Source organism: Hyperoodon ampullatus (assembly GCF_949752795.1).
Source record: "Hyperoodon ampullatus genome assembly, chromosome: 8".
In the NCBI taxonomy this organism is placed as follows: domain Eukaryota; kingdom Metazoa; phylum Chordata; class Mammalia; order Artiodactyla; family Ziphiidae; genus Hyperoodon; species Hyperoodon ampullatus.
In genome coordinates this window covers 47,929,008-47,951,720 of record NC_136921.1, presented here as the reverse complement: position 1 = coordinate 47,951,720, position 22,713 = coordinate 47,929,008, and the positions used below count along the sequence as shown (strand labels likewise).

The following is a 22,713-nucleotide window of genomic DNA, read 5'->3' as shown; positions in this document are numbered from 1 at the left end:
TGGCTCACACCAACCTACAACAACTGATTGTGCTCATTTTTACCCAACTCCACATTCACTGATGTCAAGTTGGTAACTTGAAATCAGCCATGGTGGGAGTACTTACACCATAAAAACTGGCAAAAATTACGAATTAGGACTGTTTTCCCCCATGGAGCTAGTGTGAAACATTTATCAACACACTACTGAAATCATGTGAGGGTTTTCTTTGTCACCTTCAAATAATTCATTTAATATTGAAGTCTTCTGGTTGTAAAGTCATGGATCCAAGTCCTTGAGTTAGGAGTGGAACAAGATAGTTCAGCAATACACGCTCTATTATCAGTCATATAACTTTTCCGGTTTTATGACAACGTTTTCAATATCGTGGATGCTTTTTCCATTTAAGTGTTCACTTGGACAGTCATGACTGTAACCTGCACCATCACTGATTGTTGACACTGTGTAAGATGCACTACGGAGAGCATCTGAGTGGGAAAAGCTGTTTCCAAATTGGATTTTATATTGATTCCAGTTTCTTCTCAGAATTGCTTGAACCTATAAAATAAAAAGAAACAGAAAGGGTAAGAGCAATTCATAAATGAAATGAAGATAATGTGTTTAATAATACAATAACATAGGTTATGTACAAAAGCTTTTTTTTTAAAAAAAGCATTGATATTGAGTGAATGATATTACTTTATTTTCTTAATTAAAAAATGAAATTGAGTAAACTATCTTTATATTAGGAAATCTTTGCAATTACTCTATACTTTTGTACAGACTACAGAAAACTTCATATTTCTCTTTCTATGCCTTCTCTTTGAAGCTCTAAAAATGCACATGAATGTCTTGCTGTCAAATAGTCAATCTACACCCTCACTTACAAGTTGGCATGTGCAACATTTAGTTTTGTATCAATATTTTTATTAAAAGAATGAGATAATTAGTGAAATATAAAAGAAGAGAGAAAAAAGATTTAAAAACAGGGATACAGGGAATATAAATAATTATCACCATCATCATCAACAGCAGCAGCAACAACCTTTTACTGTGATTAGCATATGCCAGGTATTGAGCTACATTCTGGAAAAAGAAGATCAGGGTTTTTGTCCTCATGGAGCTTACCCCCAGAGGGAAAAAAGTGTTGAACAGGTAATTACAGCATTGAACATTTAATGGTATGAGTATTGTGGGAAAAAAAAGTTTAGGAATGTCACCACTCCACTTTTTTTGTATTTAGATACACCTCTGTCTGGATAAATTTGAAGTTTAATGACTCTTCTATCTTTTCTGCTTGGGGATAGAGATCAGAACTAGGTAGGTCGTATACAATGATTTTGGTTTTAACTGAACATAAGACACAGATGATTTTCTTCATATTGAGTCAGTGAGCATAAATGAGAATATCAAATGCATCCCCAACTCAATCACCTGTACATTTCCTGTCTGCTTCTAGGTTAAGGATGTATTAGCCACATGCTGTGACCTGATCTGTGTCTTTGCAAAGCATGTATAGCTTTGAATTGTCTTCCCCAAATCTCTACTGCTCTTTGACCCTTTGATTGTTCCCCCAAAGGGAATCTGAGCATCCAAAAACAACTTTCTAGTAGTTCATGTCCTACAAACATACTCATGCAATATTATTTAACTTTCTACGAATTACATAAATTCCTCAACTTTTTGTTCATTACATTCACGTGTACATATCAATATTAAACTTTAAAATAGGGCTGATTATTTAAGTCTTTTCATTTTCTTATCTCTTCTCCAAATTACAAACAATCTATAGTGAATAGGTATTCCCAGGATGTCTGCAGCTCTGTGGGATACTTTAAGGTCCTGTTAGTCTCCTCTAATCTGTCGCTTAAAATGAACACAAAGTTTTACTGTCTCATTTCATATTTTAACATGTAGAAAAACAAAACAAACAAATATAAGGTCAATCAGTTTCTTTAGTAAGAATTCAGACTTAGTTATTAGAAATTCCAGGAGGCATCTCCCTACTCTATAATTCAAAAATTATGTAGCTAGGAATGCAATACATTGTTTTATTAAAATGAAATTCAGAGCTTCAGGAATTTCAAGCTCACTTCTTTACATATGGCAACTATATCTGAAGGAAATAATTTTTATTCATATAAATTTTCTTTGAAATAACATTTATAAGAAAATGAATACATTTATCTTATAAAAATTTATTTCTCTTATGGTTTAGTGATGTATTTCTAAGTTCTCCAAATAACATATTTAAATTAAGGTAATTAAAAAATACCTTCTGCGTATGTAATATCCTCAAGAATATAAGCAAATGACAAATGGAATGCCTTTAGATTATGACTTTTAAATAAATATTCAGAGATTTAAAACAAAAATGACATTTGGCCAGTTATCTAGGTATTTCTAATGGGAGTGTTTTTGATCCTGATTTTTATGCTTAATTAACTTCTCCTCACTTTGTTACTAAAAGCTGGACTGATTGAATCCATGTGCTATATAGTTTCTGTTTGAAAGGAGGTGGAATGTAGCTTTGTACAAAAGATTCTACATTAATGTTGGGAAGAAGCTGACATGAAGAAATATTTTAGCTATGAGAGTAGTACTTATAGTCTTAACAAGGAAAGCTTAAATTCAATTCTAAAAGCCAAAATGGCTTTGAAATACATGACTGTTTGCTCTTGAAATATCTACTTTGATTAAGGTGATCACCCTATTTCTCCCTTGCAACTAAATCGTCAGAAAAACCATGGAAAGCCAATTTCCTGACTTACTTACTGAAGCTAAATATAAAGGTAATTAAAGAACCATAGGCCTTGTAGACATCTGTTTGTTTATGGTACTCTCTATAAGGATGTTATTTTTTTTCATCTGCTTTCTCTAGCACAACATTACACCTGTTCAACAGAACATTAAAGTGGCCACTCTCAGTAAACTTACAATGAGAAGAATGTAATGGGGAAAGATAAAAAGGAAAATTGCCATTGGAAGGCAAGAGAGCCTGCCTGATGTTATTAAAGATATGAAAATGTTTTCATTGATTTACGCATAAGTGTTATATAAATAGTAAGGCCAACTTTTTAGAATATAACATTGCAATATATAATTTTGTACAATATAAAGAATATGGGTTTATATGACCGTTAGTACCTGATAAGAAACCAACTCTACACTGCTTAAATTAAATCAGTTAAAAGGTGTTTAATAGAGCTTTATATAAAAATTCTACCTACTTCTCACTACAGAATGTGAGTTTGGTTATTCTCAACAAATCTTTTTGTTCACGTTGTAAAAATATCTACTCTCAGGTGTTGTTAAAGATACCCGTGAAGGGTCTTCCCTGGTGGCGCAGTGGTTGAGAGTTTGCCTGGCGATGCAGGGGACACGGGTTCATGCCCCAGTCCAGGAAGATTCCACATGCTGCGGAGCGGCTGGGCCCGTGAGCCATGGCCGCTGAGCCTGCGCGTCCGGAGCCTGTGCTCCGCAACAAGAGAGGTCACAACAGTGAGAGGCCCGCGTACCGCAAAAAAAAAAAAAAAGAGACCCATGAGACTAGGGAGGGCCCTTCTGATGTCTAGAGTCCGTAGTTTATGCTAACAGTGCACATTTTTTTGATTGAGAGGACTAGAGATGAGATGAAAGTGACCTGAGTACTTGTCAAGCCACGGTTATTTAGTGAGAAATGCAAACAGGAATATTTTGGCTAAGAAATAAAAATAAAATGTGAGAATAAAAAATAAATAGAAATATTAAGATAAAGGCAAGCTATTTGACCTAACGTGGAAAGCAAGAAGGAAACTAAGCCTGAGCAAATGATTTCAAGAAGTACATGACATAGTTGGAACCACACAAAATGGATTTGGCAGCTGTGTCTTCATGTTATGAGAGTGGGAAAAACTAGAGGCAAAGGGACAAAAAAAGGAAGCATTATAGTATTTCTTAAGATGAGAAATGAATCATACACAAACAGGGATTGTATCTAGAGATGAAAACAAGGGGACAGATATTGGAGATGTTGTGAGATGCTGAAGGATTTGGTAACAAGTTGGCTCAAAGATATTTTATTGTAATTTTCCAGTGCCAAAGTTTTCTCAATTTTAGAACATGGCAAAAGATCAAGGACTGTGTCTCTTTTGCTTACACAGGTAGAGTGCAATAAGAGTGTTAGGCATTAATTTAGATATTCCCTGGGCACTTTTTCTAAATATAAGGGCCAATTTGAGATTTGATTCTGATATGATTAATGTCCCCATTTGTACATATATTTTTGTAAATGAGAGATTTGACAAATCTAAAAAGGAATCTATAATGTACTGAGTATCTACTGTGGGTGGGGCATGGTGCTAAAAACTTTATATTCCTAGCTTATGTTAATCCCTGTGAGACTTGTGTAAGGAACTTGCGTTTATTTCCCTTTAATAAAAGTACACCCTGAGACTCCTGGAGGTTCAGAATATTTCCCAAGATGCTACAGCCAGGAACAAAATGGCATCTTTGGGTTTAAATGCATTACTATGTCAGTGCCTTTATGCTACACTGCCTTCCATCACAAAATATTTTACTAGTGGTTATAATTTGTACATTTAAAAAATACCCTTTATAAAAATGAAATCTGTTTCTGCACATGCAAACATGTATCTTACTTATTTCATACATGCTTTACGGCATATTGTCTGTAGCTTTCTCATCTATATTTAATTGTAAAGTCCTATGTAGGCAGAAATTGTATTGTCTAATTCAGTTTATACAATAATTAATTTATAGAGTTATATAATAAATGCTAATTGAATTTTATTATCAAAACAGATGATGTATCTATTCTTCCTAATTGCATTCTCTGTCCCTACTTCTCACTGACTTCAGAAAAAGTCACTCTTATCCTCTATACAGCAGAAGAATCATAGAGACACCACTCAAAGATATGAAATATAGTCTACTATGTTTGACAGTTCTATACGCCATTATAAATAAATAAATATATAAAATAAATATCTATATCTTAAAATTGATTAAGAAATCAAATATGAAATTTTATTGTATGCTAAGAGAAAGAATTAAAATATTACATAAGCAAGGAAAAACAATATTTTATAGTTTTTCATGATGTACATAATTTCCGACATTGATTAGTTGTACAGAAATGGTTCTTATAAAGTTATGACAACTGGTTCCATATGTTGCCCATCTGAAGCTTTGTGGTAAGCTTCACCATTACCAAATATATGTCTCATAAGTTGCTCTCTGAATTTCTAAACTTTACTGAATTTTGCCAAAATCCTCCAACATGTTAAATTTTGTCAAGTAGATTAAAATCATATAAAGAACTAAATCAATATAGTTCAAACCACTGAGTTATAACCCTATTGATATGCATAAGAAATATGGTACCAGTTTCTAAGATGCCTGAAACTTCCCAATTAGGGAAAAAAATATTGGATAAAAATCTTGAAATATCCAAAAGCACATTTCCATGTTACAAATCAGAGGGCTCTTCTGTTTCTTAACCCACTTCAGCTCTTCCCAGGAGAAAAAAAAAACAAAACAGAGAAAGGGGGAAAATAAAAATGACCCAATTTTATTTCCTATTAGAGTGTATGTTCTATGAGGATAAGGATTGCCTAACATTGTACCTAGGACAAAGTCCAGAATTAGTAGGATTAGTTCAAAAGGTAGGTCGAAAGACTAGATGAATAAAAGTCATTGATGGAATATTTTAAAGTGAGGCTGAATTTGCCCTAGCCTTGAACTCGAATATGACCTGAGCTTTTGGGAAGGAGAGTTACATCTAGTAAAAGAGATTCCATGGTTCTTTTTCCTGACAGAAATGGAATTTGAAATACTTGTTCTTAGAGAATTTATAATTCTCTCATTTTTTAAAATAAAAAAGTATTGCAAATAAAAAATGATGAGGAATAAAATCAATCACCATACCTCTCCATTAAAGAAGCAGAAAATTGTAGATACCAAAAGACCCTGTAAAAGAAAAATAGAATTATCTGATTCCAAATGGAAAAGACACATTATTTGTAACCAACTTGATGCACATATAGTTAAAAATAAAACCAAAGCTATATATAAATTTAAAACCAAATTTCACAAGGCGCCTTCCTGATGCAAGAACACCATACCTGATAGTGCATGAGGATGTGCATGATGTAATCATACACCTCCTCTGCAATCCTTCCTTCAGGTCGCCATGGAAACAGTACAAATTCAATGCCAAGTAATGGCACCAGGATAAGCGTAGCTCTCACAGCTTTCATGTAGAGATTGGATTCTGCTTGGTGAGTAACTTTTAACTTGGTGATAAGAACACGTACAATATTTAATAGGAAAAAAAGATTCACCTAAAAGAAAATAAAATGGCATAAGGAAATTATTTCATATTTAATATTAAGAATCATAATTGAATGATCTTTGATTTTATGAATCTTAGAATATTTTCAGTACACAAGAATATGTTCTATTGATGAGAATATTTGCCTAAATATTAATTTGTATTTCTGCTACTGAATTTTTTCATTTTTTTCCCCAGTTTTACTGAGATATAAGTGACACTATATAAGTTTAGGTTGCATAGCATGATTTAACTTACATATATTGTGAAATGATCATCACAATAATTTTAGCTAACATCGATCATCTCATATAAATACCAAAAATTGTATATATATTTTACCTTATGAGAACTCTTAAAATTTACTCTCAGCAACTTTCATGTATATCATAGAGCAGCATTAACTATAATCATCATGTTGTACATTACATCCCTCATACTCATTTATCTTAAACGTGGAGGTTTCTGCCTTTTGACCACCTTCCTACAATTCCACCTCCTCCATGCTCTGCCTCTGGTAACCGCAAATGTGTTCTCTTTTTTCTATGAGTTTGTTTATTTGTTTAGATTCCACATATAAGTGAGATCATACAATATTTGTCTTTCCCTTTCTGACTTATTTTACTTAGCATAATGCTCATCCAAGTTGTCTCAAGTGGCAGGATTTCCTTATTTTTTATGGCTAAATAGTATTCCATTGTGTGGTGTGTGTGTGTGTGTGTGTGTGTGTGTGTGTGTGTGTGTGTGTGTGTGTATATAAATACCATAACTTCTTAAGTTGTTTCCATGTCTTAGCTATTGTGGATAATGCTACTATGAACATGGGGTGCAGATATCTCTTTAACATAGTGTTCTTGTTTCCTTTGGATATGGTATTGTGATTTATTAATTTTAAAAGTACATCAATTTTAATGGATTTAGATTTTAAAAAATAAATTTATGGTGGAATTATTGTGGGCCACCTTCAGCTAAGTAATATCTGATTGTTTTGCTTAGTTCATTTTCTTATGCAAAATTTTAAAATTTTGCTATGATTAAAAAAACTAAAGCTTCTGAACATTTTCAGCTCAAAGAAAGGAAATAATTGTTTGTAGCAAAGGCTAATTATTTTAAGTGTCTACTCTGTATTAGTGTTCATACTAGGTACTTACCAAATATGTATTATACCATAATAACCATTTTCATCTTTTTGGTTTATCCTTCCTGCATTATTTGTATGTGTATGTGTGTAACAATCCTCACAACTCCCCATGATAGTACTATAATCCTCTTTACCCTTATGAGGAGGCTGAATCACATACTGGAACCAGTTGATATTCAACCTAGATCATCCTAGAGGTAAAAAAAATTTGGCATCCAACAAGGCCTTCTGTCAATTACTTTCTGTAATTATAAACTTACTGTGAGTTTACAACTTTCCCCAAAAGAAAGCATTCTCTTTGAAAGGGAGACATGAAACTTTAAAAAAATATAGTGCTCAGGGATAGAAAGTCCAGAGATAAACCCATGCACATATGGTCACCTTATCTTTGACAAAGGAGGCAAGAATATACAGTGGAGTAAAGATAGCCTCTTCAATAAATGGTGTTGGGAAAACTGGACAGCTACATGTAAAAGAATGAAATTAGAACACTTCCTAACACCATACACAAAAATAAACTCAAAATAGATTAAAGGCCTAAATGTGGGCTTCCCTGGTGGCACAGTGGTTGAGAGACCGCCTGCCGATGCAGGGTACACAGGTTCGTGCACCGGTCCAGGAAGATCCCACATGCCACGGAGCGGCTAGGCCCCGTAAGCCATGGTCGCTGAGCCTGCGCATCCGGAGCCTGTGCCCCGCAACGGGAGAGGCCACAACAGTGAGAGGCCCGCGTACCGCAAACAAACAAACAAACAAAAAAGACTTAAATGTAAGGCCAGACACTATAAAACTCTTAGAGGAAAACATAGTCAGAACACTCTATGACATAAATCACAGCAAGATACTTTTTGACCCACCTCTTAGAGTAATGGAAATTAAAAACAAAAATAAACAAATGGGACCAAATGAAACTTAAAAGCTTTTGCACAGCAAAGGAAACCATAAACAAGACGAAAAGACAACCCTCAGAATGGCAGAAAATATTTGCAAATGAAGAAACTGACAAAGGATTAATCTCCAAAATATACAAGCAGCTCATACAGCTCAATTAAAAAAAAAAAACCAATCCAAAAATGGGTGGAAGACCTAAATAAAGCTTTCTCCAAAGAATACATACAGATTGCCAACAAACACATGAAAAGATGCTCCACATCACTAATCATTAGAGAAACGTAAATCAAAACCACAATGAGGTATAACCTCACACCAGTCAGAATGGCCGTCATCAAAAAATCTAGAAACAATAAAGGCTGGAGAGGGTGTGGAGAAAAAGGAACCCTCCTGCACTGTTGGCAGGAACGTAGTTTGATCCAGCCACTACGGAGAACAGTATGGAGCTTCCTTAAAAAACTAAAAACAGAACTACCATATGACCCAGCAATCCCACTACTGGGCATATACCCTGAGAAAACCATAATTCAAAAAGACACATGTACCACAATGTTCGTTGCAGCACTATTTACAATAGCAGGACATGGAAGCAACTTAAATGTCCACTAACAGATGAACGGATAAAGAAGATGTGGCACACATATACCATGGAATATTAGTCAGCCATAAAAAGAAATGCAATTGAGTTATTTGTAGTGAGGTAGATGGACCTAGAGTCTGTCATACAGAGTGAAGTAAGTCAGAAAGAGAAAAACAAATACCTTATGCTAATGCATATATATGGAATCTAAAAAAAAAAAAAAAAACAGCACTGGTGAACTTAGTGGCAGGGAGGGAATAAAGATGCAGACGTAGAGAATAGACTTGAGGACACAGGGGCAAGGAGAAGCTGGGACGAAGTGAGAGAGTAGCATTGACATATATACACTACAAAATGTAAAATGGATGGCTAGTGGGAAGCTACTGCGTAGCACAGGGAGATCAACTCGATGCTTTGTGACGACCTAGAGGGGTGGGATAGGGAGGGTGGGAGGGAGGCTCTAGAGGGAGGAGATGTGGGGATATATGTATATATATAGCTGATTCACTTTGTTGTACAGCAGAAACTAATATTGTAAAGCAATTATACTCCAATAAAGATGTGAAAAAATATATATATAGTGTTCAAGAAATGAACAGAGTTCTATTGAAATACATTTCTCTTTCTCTTCCTGAATAATACGTTCTCTCTTTCTTATCTTTATCCATGTCAATATCTGTTACTTTTGTCTATATCCTCTATTCCTATTCCTTATGCTTTCCATAGAATTATGGACAATAGCCCCAGAAAAGTCCCTTCGGGCTCTTATTCTACTATTTTGTTCTCTTTCCTCTTTTCTCACCCTGAATTCTAGCATCTGTGTTTTGTTTAATAATGTAAAAATTTCAAACCATGTACTATTATGCAATTTATATCCACATACTTTAATCAGAAAAATAATGGTAGTATCTCATTTAATATAGAAAGCAATGAACAAATAACATACATTTGCTGATTTAAGGCAAGTGTTATGAAAATAACTGGGCATAAAAATATTCTACTATTCTTTTAGAGAATTCAATGGAACATATGCTTCAAAAATAGACAGCTAACTATAATCCTGATGGAAACACATCTATGAAAAGTAACATGGTTACAGACACAGGACTGTCTCTGCTAAAGACCAAAGCAGAATAAGCTATTGCAACAGGTGTAAGAATGAAACATGATGAATCAACACATCAGCTGTTATTCCACCCATCCTACTGTATTCCCTTCCCAAGCATTCATTACTGTTTTAAAAGTTTTGACTAAGTGGAAATTTCTACCAGCCCATTGAATAAAAAGTAATAATGCCATTTTATCTGCTTATAAATTTAGAATTTAGAATATTTTATAATCCTAATATGCAAAAATCATAAATTATAAAAATCACTATAAATGTTGCAATTTAAATGCCTATTATATAAAAATTTCTAAATGCAAAGTGCTTCTCTAAATGGCAAGTCTGATTTAAAATGTGAACCTAGAAATTAGAGAGTCATCCTACTTTATTTTCTGCAAATACTTCCATTTATTTTAAATACAAATAGAACAAGAATAATGAATTTCAGATGAATCACATCTGAATCTCATCTATCTTAGTGAAAAACTAGGTAAGGAAAAGAGGAGAAACTTGTTTTTACTCCAATACCCATAACGTTCACATAGATGGTCGTAGGTACAACAGGATATTTTCACATCATGATACCACCTAGGGTCATGGCAGGAAGCCCTGTGAATCAGCCCAGTGGCAGCAGGATTCCTGGAAGTCATTCCTCTACTAGATTAGCCAGCAATCACTTAACTACTCACTAAAGTGACCTAAACATCTTTCACTAAACACAAATTAACCGTATCCCCTCTCAACTTCCCCTTAGCAAGATCTCAAAAGTGCTGTAAACACTCCAATACCACCCTGCTCGAGGGAATATGGGACAGAGGAAGTCTGAGTGGAAAGAAACTGATTGTGATTGAAATCTCTTCATTTATAAAAATTATACAAAAATATGTGACCATACAAAAAATTGCTAGAGCCCCTCCCAAGACCTTGGAATTGGCCAGGACCAGTGAGGAGCCCTAGAGCTTAAACAAGGACAGAACATTTTATCCTGGTAGAAAAATAGTCTCCTAGTCTTTTGTTAGGCCAGAAAAATGGAAAAAGCTTTCTGCAAATAATGTGGATTTTCACTTCCTTTCTTACTGAGCAGCTTGATGGGCTATATTCCTATGTGATATTTTATCCTAACTGCACCATCTACTCTTCCAAAGTTGTAGTGGACAAGCTCTTCCAAGGATTGTGTTAATTGCTGTTATATTTTTCATTTGTTAGGTGCTTTTACTTATTTCCAGAACCTCTCTGATTTAGGATTCTGAATCACATACCCCTCTCTAGAGCCAGATCTCTTATAATAAAAGTTTGCCTTGTATTTGTTCTGTAAGCTTCTGGATGGCCCAAAAAAAGAATCTTAATTTCTTTGTATTTTCCTCAAAACAGAATCATGGTATCATGTAGAAATTATAAATGAAGGATCTTTTAAAAGCATTTTTGAGAGTTTATTATATTCTAGGCACTGTGTTAATTGCTTAACAGGATACATCTCAATCCTTACAACACCCTATGAGGTATTTATTCTTATTACTGCATAGTCATAGATGAGAAAACAAAGGCAAAAAGAGGCTCAAAACAAAACAAAACAAAACAGAACTTGCCCTGAGAAACACAACCAGCAATGGTAGAGCTAGGTTTCAATGCTGGTTCTTTCCAAGAATACAAAGCTAGGACTTCTCAGGATACAGCTTAAACAATGTGTTATACATGTTCATGTGCAGGTAGCAAGGGAAGGAAATGCTTCTGCCTCTGAAATTTTCATAGAGTCTGCACTAAGGTACATTAAAATTTCCATGAGATATAATAATAAATTCCATGTGTTGATTTTTTTGAACTGGCTGTCTTGTGTAGCCAAGCACAAACCAGAAATTTGACACTTGCTCCGTGATTTATACATGCCAGGCTAAGCACTCTTTATGTATTAACTCATTTAATTTCTTGTTAAAAAAAATTAAAAGTCTCTGTAATTACATTCTCCGTTTTGCAAATAAGGGACTTGAGGCCCAGAGTGATTAGTTTAATTGCATAAGGTCACATAGCAAGTAAGAGGTAGAAGAATTCAAACCCAGGCAATCAGCTTCTAAAATTTACCCTCTTAATTATGGCACAGTTTTGAAAATAACAGTGATTCACTTGAGAATGTCTTGAACAGTGTTCTCACATAACCACATACTAAACTGCAGCTAGCAAATGTAGTAAAATAATAGAATATTTCTCTAAAAAAAAAAATCTGAAAAGAAGGGTTAGGAAGCTTTGAATTTTGGCTGAGAAACGTGCCACCTTCTTCTTTTTATATATAATTAAATATCAGCTGTAATTACAGTCTTAAGGACTGTAATTGCAATCTGGTCTCTAATGCTCTATGAGAGAAAGCATGTTAATTTAGATTAATTTATTTCCCCATTGAAACAATGTAATAAAAGCACTGAATTTGACTTCTGTTTTCCTGCAACCACACTTTAAAATGTCCAATTCGTGCGCTTGGATTAAGTGCTGATAATTATAATGATAAAACAACAGTTTAAGCAATACTTTCTTTTTCCAAATTAAAGTCTTTTCTTTATGGGGATATTAGTCTTATTACCATTACAGGTGTGTGGTTTTTCCTGTTTGCCATCCCCACTCAATAGATCCATCCTCTGCCCTCTGCTCTGCACCCCAGCAGGCTCTGAGGCAGGTCTGAGGACTGCATCGTCACAAGGCTTTTTTTGCCCTTGGCATTTGCTGCATTTGGCCAATGGGAGGATCCAAGAGATTAGAGCATGGGAAAAGAGAGAAGTTTGAGTATTTCCTTCTCCTTTTTCCCCTGTCAGGCTGTGGTTTTGACAGTAGCTGTGTTCCTCTACCCAAGGCCAGACCTCTTGTTGGGCTACCCCTCCTAACACTCACCCAACCCCCTCTTAAAGTCTGTCCATGATAACAGCTTCCCACTGTTGGTGCCTGGTGCCTCTCCATCCCTTATGAATTAGTTCCTTTCCTCTTCCTGCCAACACTTCAAATATAACACCTTCCTTTAACCCTCTTCAATCAAACACTGTGAGTATGCCGTTTATGTCCACTGATATCCTGAGGGATACCATAGGCCAGATGTTTCAGGAAATAAAGTTGAACTATGAAAAATAATGAAAAAAGGAGCATTTTAATTACGTACCAATAAAGCAGCACAAATTGGGCCATGGATAATGTAGAGGAGATGGGTATCAGAACTGATCCAACAGCTAAGGGAAAAAGCAGGGAAATTATGTTGAAGATTTTCATTGTAATTATTTCCAATTGAAATAAAAAAGAGAGATTATCTTACTTGTCATTGTAATATAAGCTTCTGGCAACAGCATGTATACAAGCAGGAATCAGTGGAAATCCTGTAAATATCAACCAAAAAGAAAATAAATAGGCATCTTTCTCTGTAGATGGAATTCCTAAGATATGTCATGAAATATGAAACTCAGAGATACTCTAGGAGAAAAAATAGCTGGTCACTATATGCTTCTGACGTAAATATTATCTGTCTACTCATACAGTAAATGTGACGAAGTATTAGGTATCTGTCTTCAGGCATGTGTGTGTGTGTGTGTGTGTGTGTGTGTGTGTGTGCAGTTTCTTCTAATCTGAGCCATTTTGAGTCAGTGGACTCCAGACCTAAGTTCATAAATGTGCTGCCTGGGCTCAAAAGCTTAGAATAAATTCAGCATCCACATATCTTCTGTAAGATGGGACTGGCCAATCAGATGTGGGAAGAAGTTGAGACTGACTATGTGAAGAAGAAGAGAGGGAAGAGAGAGATGGCTTATATATCAGAACTTTTGCATGTTCTTAGCATTCTAAATCAGATCTTTCAAATGTAAAATGAAGGTATATTTTATAAAGGTAACCTGAGTGTACTAATAACCTCAACACATACATACATATAATTGAGCAAAAATTGGACTCACTTGGCAAATATATATATGACATTTTTATTATCAATAATATCAAACAACCAATAGGAACAACATTTATTTCAGTAAAAAAAAATATATTGTGTGTGTACATACCTCTATATATCTACATCTATTATCTGACTGGATAAATAGGTAGATGGATAGATAGATAGATAGATAAGTATCATTTCAGTTATGTTTCTGGAAACTAGTCTTATTGAATTCATGTACAGTGAATTCATTTTCAGCATTTTATGTTTTGCATTATTCCGGTTATTTTTTAAAAATATGCTAGAAGTGTATTATTTTTGCTTTGTGAATAATATCATGTCAGGAGATTGTGTGGAAAAAGCAGATTTTGGGGGCTGTCTTTATTCAGTTACTGTTCCCTCTACTCTTAAAATAAAATAATTTATTTTTTTAAACAAGCATTTTTAGAATGGAACTTAAAGCTGGTTAAACCCAATGCCCTCATTTTGCACATGAGGAAAAAGGAGATTCAGAATAGATCCCTAACTTATGATTCTAATTCTATTGTTTTAGTCACTACATATTTGGCCAAAATATACACTGGAATATTAAATAGAAAAAAATTGTATCATTAAATGACCTGTGGTTACCAAAAACAGTGAGTCAGTGGTACTTTAAATATTTTAATTTACAGCAATGAGCAAAGGTTAATCACTTGATATTGTTTAAAAAATGATTAATAATAAGAATATTTTTATTACAAAGGAACTCTGCATCCTCCAAAAGCTTTCTTAAAATTTGAGTCAGTAGATATGCATGATGGCACTTACCCCAGCCAAGAAAATAATACCACATCAAGTGCTGCTTCTCTGCAAACACAGCCACCACAATAAGTGTGTGTAGGTAAATGCCTTCACAAAGCATCCAAAAGTAGTTACAGCCCATCAGGTAAAGATGAATGAATTGGAACACTTTACAGCTAACCTATGAGGAAAAAAAGATATATAGATATAGATATATAGATATATGTATGTGTATATGTGTGTGTGTGTGTGTGTGTGTGTGTGTGTATATATATATATATATATATATATATATATATATTTTGGCTGTGCCATGTGGCTTGGGGGATCTTAGGTCCCCGACCAGGGATTGAACCTGGGCCCTTACAGTGGAAGCACAGAGTCCTAGCCACTGGACCGCCAGGGAATTCCCAGAAAGCAATCAATATTTAGTTGTTTATAAATGTACGTGTAAAGCAATATTCTAGTTTACCTTAGTTTTACAGAAACACAGAATTTTCTCTCCTCTACACAAAATCTTTCCCACTAATGATTCAGATTATAAAAGCCAGTCTTCATCCCCATCTAATGGTGCCTCTAAAGTATTTAGCCACTGACTTCAGAGATTTAAAATGATACACCTCCCAGGAAATGTGTGAATGCCAAATTTACTACATTTAGTGGATGTGTATTTTCTTAATACTGTTTTAGTTATTGTGTAATTACAAGTATCAAAGTTTTGCACATGAATGAATTTACATCTGTTTTAACCATGTCATCATGAACTCCTCGATTGTTGCATTCTGCTGGAAAAATCTTAATAATTATCTTAATAATTTTAAAAGCAGTTCATGAAAAGTGCCAAATACTTAAGAAGTCTTGCATATCGTGTGCTACCTGTGCAGATACTTATTAAATAATAATCTAATGAGCCCATTCTTTGTTTTATTTAAATACGGGGTTTGAGGGTTTCACGTAGGTAAAAAGAAGAAAAAGTTATGGTTTTCCTTCCTCTTTTCCTGAAGTCTCCACTTTCTCAAAGAGACAGGAAGAGAGAGTTTTAAATATTGGATAAAGAAAATACAAAGGAGTAAAAGAGATATTTACCCCTTAACAATGGGAATAAATTTAAAGCTCTCCAGTTACTCCCATCAGCTCGTTTCCAGACTGGAACTCAAATATTTAGTGGCAATTATCACTGTTTTTGAAATAAATATCTTTTTCACTAAAAGGAAAACTGGAAATTAAATGCACTAGAAAATAAATATTGTATTATCATAGAATAGTGGTAATAACATTGGCATATAAGTTAGCTTAAAATATTTTAATATGTATTGTATTATGTAATCCCTAAGATAATTCTGTGAGGCATGATTTATCACTAGCCACATACTTTATGATAAAAAACTGAGTACTGGAGAAGTTAAATGATTTGCTAATTCATACAACATCAATCAAAGCTACATCCTGAACAAAATTTTGTTTTCTCGACCATACATAATGCCTTCTGACTGAGGATATTTATAAAACTATTCTTTTATTAAATACATCTGCAGAATGCATGATATTAAATTGTAAATATTGTACATTGATGTCAAACATTATATTAAAAAGTTCTCTCAAAAATAAAGCTGAGTTATTTAACTATGTTATATAGAAATGATAGGCTTCAGCTTCAAAATTTTATCTGTATAGCTTTTATATACATATATCTAATTGGGCTTCCAACTCCTGATTTCATTAAAAATTTAATCTATAAATTATTATGATAAAAAGAACTTAAAACATGCCTTAGAAAAATATTTTTATGATGGCATTGGCAATATAAACAGACAATAAATTTTCCAAGAATACATTAAAAGTAACTATACTACATTTTGCAATTTATGTGATAAACAGAATATCCTAGTATATAAATGTAAGATTTAGAGTCTCTTTCTCTGAAGTTTCATGACAAAGCTCCGACTTTCCTTGCTCTAGAGAAATGCACTCTAAAATGGCAAGATATTCGCCAATTTTTTATATTGCTAATTATAGCCCAGTGTTTCCTCACCCAGTGACTTTAGAGTGGAACATATACAAGATTAAGCAATCCGGATGCACATGTGCAAACAACACAGGGAATTTTAGAATTTTGGAAATTACCCTAAAAACACACATAAAACACATATGACAGTATCGTTTATTGAACAATTAAGTGAAAATTCCTTCCCTTCCCCGATTTCAGTAACCAGAACTTAATCTTTTATAATCTTAACCTTAATCTTTTATATAAAAACTATTTTATATATCATATATACACACCCTTCCCAAATCTACATCCAAAACTGTAGTATAGATACTACAAATATTATAAAAGCAGGCAATTTAAAAATCTCGAATATATGCTTGCTATTTATGCAGATATTTTAATTTAAATATAGCCTACATATGCATATAACTTGCATAAAATATATAAAATTGTATAAGTAAATGTCAGGTTATATTTTTAAAATATAGCTTTTGTATTGTGATAGTCTCTGTGCTTATTTTTGTGTACCTTTTTATATTTATCCTAAAACCTGTACTTCCAAAGGGGTTGTAAGGGAACAATTTACAAATGTTTGCTGAGACAGTTAGGATTTGGTAGAGCACTTGAAGAATTTTATGTTGATAAAGTTCCATATTATATATTAGGCATAATCCATTTCCCCTGGTTTTATTAACTCTTAAAAGTCAGCCTAATACCAAACATATAATTGAAATTAAAATTTCCATTTTCATGTGCTGCCTTTCTCTAACTGCACAGTTAGTTGCTTTGCTTGATTTTTTTAAAAATTTGATTGAGGAAATGTTATGTCCAACCAGCAGTAAGACTCTAACCATAAATGAGGTGAAGACATTTAACATATGTAAGTAACTGAAACAAAGAAATTATTCTTCCTTTTGTTATTCAATATTTATAACTTGGGGAATATTGAGATATATTTACCTTTCTAAATTGGAATATAGCTACATATACATACTCTTTATATGTCAGACATAAAATATACATATATTAGTACTTAATTACACACATATACATGTATCTACCCCTGCCCCCCACCTCTCCTATTTCTTCCCCACTAACCCCTTGAACCTAAACTTCATTTTACTTACAGGATTTGTGGCCACTAAGGGCTGGTTGTTGGCCACTGCAGTGAGATGAATGATTATTACAATAGAGTTACAAACGAAAGAGAAGAACAAATTTTTGTGCAAGGTAATTCTTTGGCAACTTAGGCTCCTGAAAGGCAAGAGAAACCAAAGTGGCTGACATCATAAAATGTTTCCACATTTTGTATTAATAACCATTCAAATAAGATACATTCACAATTCATAGCAGCTGCTCCAAATTTGGAAGAATTATTTTTTCTCCCCAAGATTCACGCATGATAAAATTTTAATTGGGGAAATCTATAATTCCTTAAAGCATAGAGACACATGTATTGCTTCAGTACAGGTAAACATATATAAGGAAAGGAAATTTGTCTGTACAAGCCTCTGCATAAATTTCTTCCCTTAATCTCTCATCATGGTTAATATTCTAATTCATTCTGAAGATGTAGAAACTGAAATTCAGTGAAAATAGATAATTGATCCAAAAGTCATGCAGCTAATTAATTTGAAAACTTTGGATTTGTCATCAGATTCTCACATAGATAATGCTCTTTTCATTATACCACATAGGCTGTTCTGTTTATATAGCCTGTTTATGGTTATTTATGGTTGTTCTGTTTATATAGCTCCTATGTGGTAGTGGTGATTATGTAGACCAATCATGAGAAAAATAACATTGTATTTAGAAGAAATGGGTTGATAAAAATATAGATTTAGCAACCAATGAGGTTTGCTCAGCTTCACTGAATTTTTTTCCAATTGGCCCAGCCACATGCATAAGATATAAAAATATTACCTCCTTTTACTGAAGGTCCTCATGTGTAAAACTAAATTTTAAAACTGCCTAAATGGAGTTCATATAGAAATAGATTTCAGGAGCAGATGTCACTCATGACAAGTAATGCTGGTCTTCAGATTGAATCCACATCTGCTCTACAAGATTGTATATGACTGCCTTACCCATGATCAAAGACCAACTCAAGTACTACCTCTTTTATGAAGCATTATTCAATGGCTTATTATGGGTAAAGTTTTAAAATAATATAAAGGAATCCATTTGAAACTGAATACTTAATATCAAAACAAAACATATATGTAAGAAGACATGAGGAATCATTTCATTACAAAGAGTTAAAAGCTCATCTGGGGTTTTACACAGTTATACAATTAATATGATCAACCTAGATAATCTGCCCTATATAATTCAAACCAATGACTTCTACTTTGGAAACTTTGAGATTTTAACCTAGTTTTATCACTATATCACCTTATTCTAAATAGACTATGTGCCCAGGATATTATAGTTAGGCTGGGATGCCAAGGTTTTCTATATTTAAAATGCAAAGTTTAGGCTATATTGTGTCTGAAATTTCTTGCAGCTAAAGGTCTGTGATCCTGTATATAGCTCTAGTATTTTAAAGGATCTGAAAGTGAATCCAATCCAAATCAAAATTTATGGAATTTCAATACATGCCTTTCACAGAAGTAGATGCTATCAGGGAAACTTCTTTGAAAGGCTTCATGAACAAGACAGCCCTCAGATCAATCACTGTGTGTGAGACAGTCGTATACCAACAATTGTGAAGTCCAGATGGAGTCCATCAAAATAGAAACAGCTGAGAGTTGCTAGTATTTTCATATTAGAGAGTCTTTGACTTGACTTGACTTTGCAGTGCATGACAGTAGTGAGAAGCAGGCAGGGATCGCGGAACAGTGTAAAAATGATACTCTATAGAGAAGAAGAACCTTTGAAAGTTTTTGAATTAAGGAGTATCATGAGTTCTGCTATTTAACTGAAGTCAACATTGAGGCAAAGATGGCTCTATTTTTGATAAAATGCCACAGCAGTGACACGAGTGTTTGTGTTTACTGAGAGTAAAGAGAATGAATGAATATGAGGAGAGGTCTAATAAAAAAATACTCTTTTCAAATCATTTATACATATTATGTGTAGTTTATTTCTCGTAAGTTATCACTCTTTTGTGTTGAAAATTATGAACACATAAAATTTGTCAACATGGTCTTATTTTAAAATGCCTGTCTTGGGCTTACCCTGTGTCTATGGAGTGCCAACTATTGTTTAGGGAAAAACTGCTTATCCATGCAAATATAAAACACCCATGCCCTTTTTTAGTAATGGAATTTAGATAACTCACTACCATCATGGGAAAAATAATAAAATGTTTTCCTTAACTGGGTTGTTTTGCCCTTTTCTGCTGAACACACTTATATCCAGGTCCATTGGTTAAGACATATATACATAAAAAAAATTCATATTTTTCAAATTATGACCAAAAGACTAGGAGGATTTTCTTACACAGCAAGTCAGAAATATTTGTAAAGAGTAAATTGGAATGCAGGAAACCAAACATTGAAGAAGGCTTTCAAAAATAGCAATTCATTATAGAAGTAAGAGCTGAAAGATATGAGCTGAGGAACATAAAACAAACAGCATTTATATAATAACTGTTGATACTTATAATATTCACATGTGAAAAGATTGAAAATACGTAAACTAAAATGCCAACTAGTTAGTTGAAAAACCAGTTTAATTTTCCTTGTGTTCATTTAAACTTCCTTCTCTTCTCTATGTATGATAGTCTGTATTTCTGTTCATCTGAGAATTCCCTCTTTTCTAATGACTCTGCTCCGACCTCAATCTGGCTTGAAAGTTAAAGACTTAAAAATGAGCTGCTGGATGTAGAGAATGGACTTGAGGACACGGGGAGGGGGAAGGGTAAGCTGGGATGAAGTGAGAGAGTAGCATGGACATATTTACACTACCAAATGTAAAATAGATAGCTAGTGGGAAGCTGCTGCATAGCACAGGGAGATCAGCTCAGTGCTTTGTGACCACCTAGATGGGTGGGATAGGGAGGGTGGGAGGGAGACGCAAGAGAGAGGGAATATGGAGATATATGTACACGTATAGCTGATTCACTTTGTTATACAGCAGAAACTAACACACCATTGTAAAGCAATTATACTCCAATAAAGTTGTTAAAAAAAAAAAGAGCTGCTGGTATTTATTCTCTTCTAAAGATGTAATTATTGTGACTACAGTCACCAAAACAATGGTTTCTTATTCTCTTACTATGTGATAAAAGAATATACCATATTTCCCTCTTTTAGACCCAAACAATGCCATATTATGGGCAAAATTTTGAAATGATAGAGTGAAATTCTATGGTAAATGAATTATTGAATACCAAAACCAAACAACTACTTAAGAGGACACATGAAATCATTTCAATAGACACATGAAGCTTATTTTGAGTGTTATACAAAATTATCCAAGTAGTATGGTCAACATAGATAATTTACCATATATGACTCAAACCATATACTTCTGCATTAGGAACCCTGATATCCCGTTTAGCTGTCTATATCATTGTAACATACTGAACCATTGCCAAATCATTTCAGTTTGTGTTGTGTAAAATAAGTCCTACTCTCTACAATACTAGCCTATAGTTTTGGTTTCTTCGATTTCTTCCTCCAGGTTCTGTGTAACTTAAATGTAGACGAATGCTATCTGACATGTTTTTTCTCAATGTCTAGTGGTAAAAATGGTTCAGGTTTTTCTAGTGATGCATATTGTTTTCTTTTAAGCATATTCCTTAATACGTATAAGTACATTAGGCCAAATAAAATCCACTTGAAAATGAAAACCAAAATATGTACTTGGTAAACACACTGGTTTGCTTAAATGAAATACTAAAATATTTTGCTATTTTTTCAAATGTTAATCTGCAACTAATTTAACCTATCCTAAATTCTTTAATGTGATTATTTATTCAAAATATTTTTAAAAATTATTTTATAGGCTTATAGAATGTTTAACAAAAATCTCTATCTGCTTTCTTTAAATGTTATCATAGCATAACCATAGAATAGAAAATGTGGTTTGTGGGTCTGGATTGTTTCCGTTTCATATTCTGTACATATAATTATTTTAGAACACTATTTCAATATGCAATTTTGACAAGCAGAGTTATAGAGGCAGTTGGCATAAGTGTGGCAGCAAAACGATTACATTCCATGTGTAATGTAACCATGCCTTTCAATTCTCTTTTTGTGCTACCTACTGAAAGTGTGACTTTGGACAAGTTATTTAAAAACTCTAATCCTCAGTTTCAGTTTCCTTTTCTGTAATATAGGGATAACAATAGTACTTCATAGGACTGGCTGGAAGGTTAAATGAGTTAAATCATGTCTAGTGCTTAGCATAATATCTAACCTATAGTAAACATTCCAAGTTAACTATTATTTTTAACATAGTTTTCATGTGGCTAATTTTAATCAAATTCTCTAATGGTTTTCTCTCACAAATAATAAAATAGCATCAAGGTTCGTGTCAGTAATATAAAACTGCCCATGTTTTAAGTAATGCAATGATACATTGTCATCTTTTTGTTACAAAACACAAGAATTCAGCATCAGAAAGATAATTTCCATGTGATGAAGGGCAATAGATCAAGCAATCTAAATTATCTTCCCAAGGAGTTGTCTGCAAATTTCCACTTTCCTTATCATGCTGATGCCAGGTATTATGCTACTCCATATTCAAAGTTCTGCCACAGTATGGACAAAACACTTGCCTTTGATTCCCATTTGGGTTTGACATGAGGTCGAAATTTCCAAATTACTTTCCTCAGTACTAATCCTGAGCAGAACTAGTCATGGAAGGAGGAAATACAAGCAATAAAAGAATAGCCCACTCTACAGTGTACTACTTCCTTATGCTAGTTTATCTAATTTAATTTCCAAATGCTCAGCTTTTTCCACAAGAAAACACAAATCATGTATCCGAAAGGAAAGCTCGTGCCAATAGGAACACTGCCAAAAACAACAGGCAGAAAGCAATAAATGTATTAAAAGAATAAGC

General features: G+C 33.7%; 1 protein-coding gene across 1 annotated transcript in view; it reads right to left on the bottom strand.

Annotated features, from left to right (window-relative positions):
* Positions 1–321: 321 nt before the first annotated feature.
* The window catches only part of CALCRL (calcitonin receptor like receptor), a gene marked incomplete at both ends in the record, with an annotated part of 40,478 nt that continues 18,086 nt past the window's right edge, over positions 322–22,713 (bottom strand). Inside the window, 7 exons of the mRNA XM_079710273.1 lie at positions 322–537; positions 5,908–5,949; positions 6,105–6,323; positions 13,167–13,233; positions 13,317–13,377; positions 14,736–14,889; positions 17,826–17,952. Of these exons, the coding sequence (XP_079566399.1) occupies positions 322–537; positions 5,908–5,949; positions 6,105–6,323; positions 13,167–13,233; positions 13,317–13,377; positions 14,736–14,889; positions 17,826–17,952 (886 nt within the window). The remainder of the gene's footprint in view (positions 538–5,907; positions 5,950–6,104; positions 6,324–13,166; positions 13,234–13,316; positions 13,378–14,735; positions 14,890–17,825; positions 17,953–22,713) is intronic.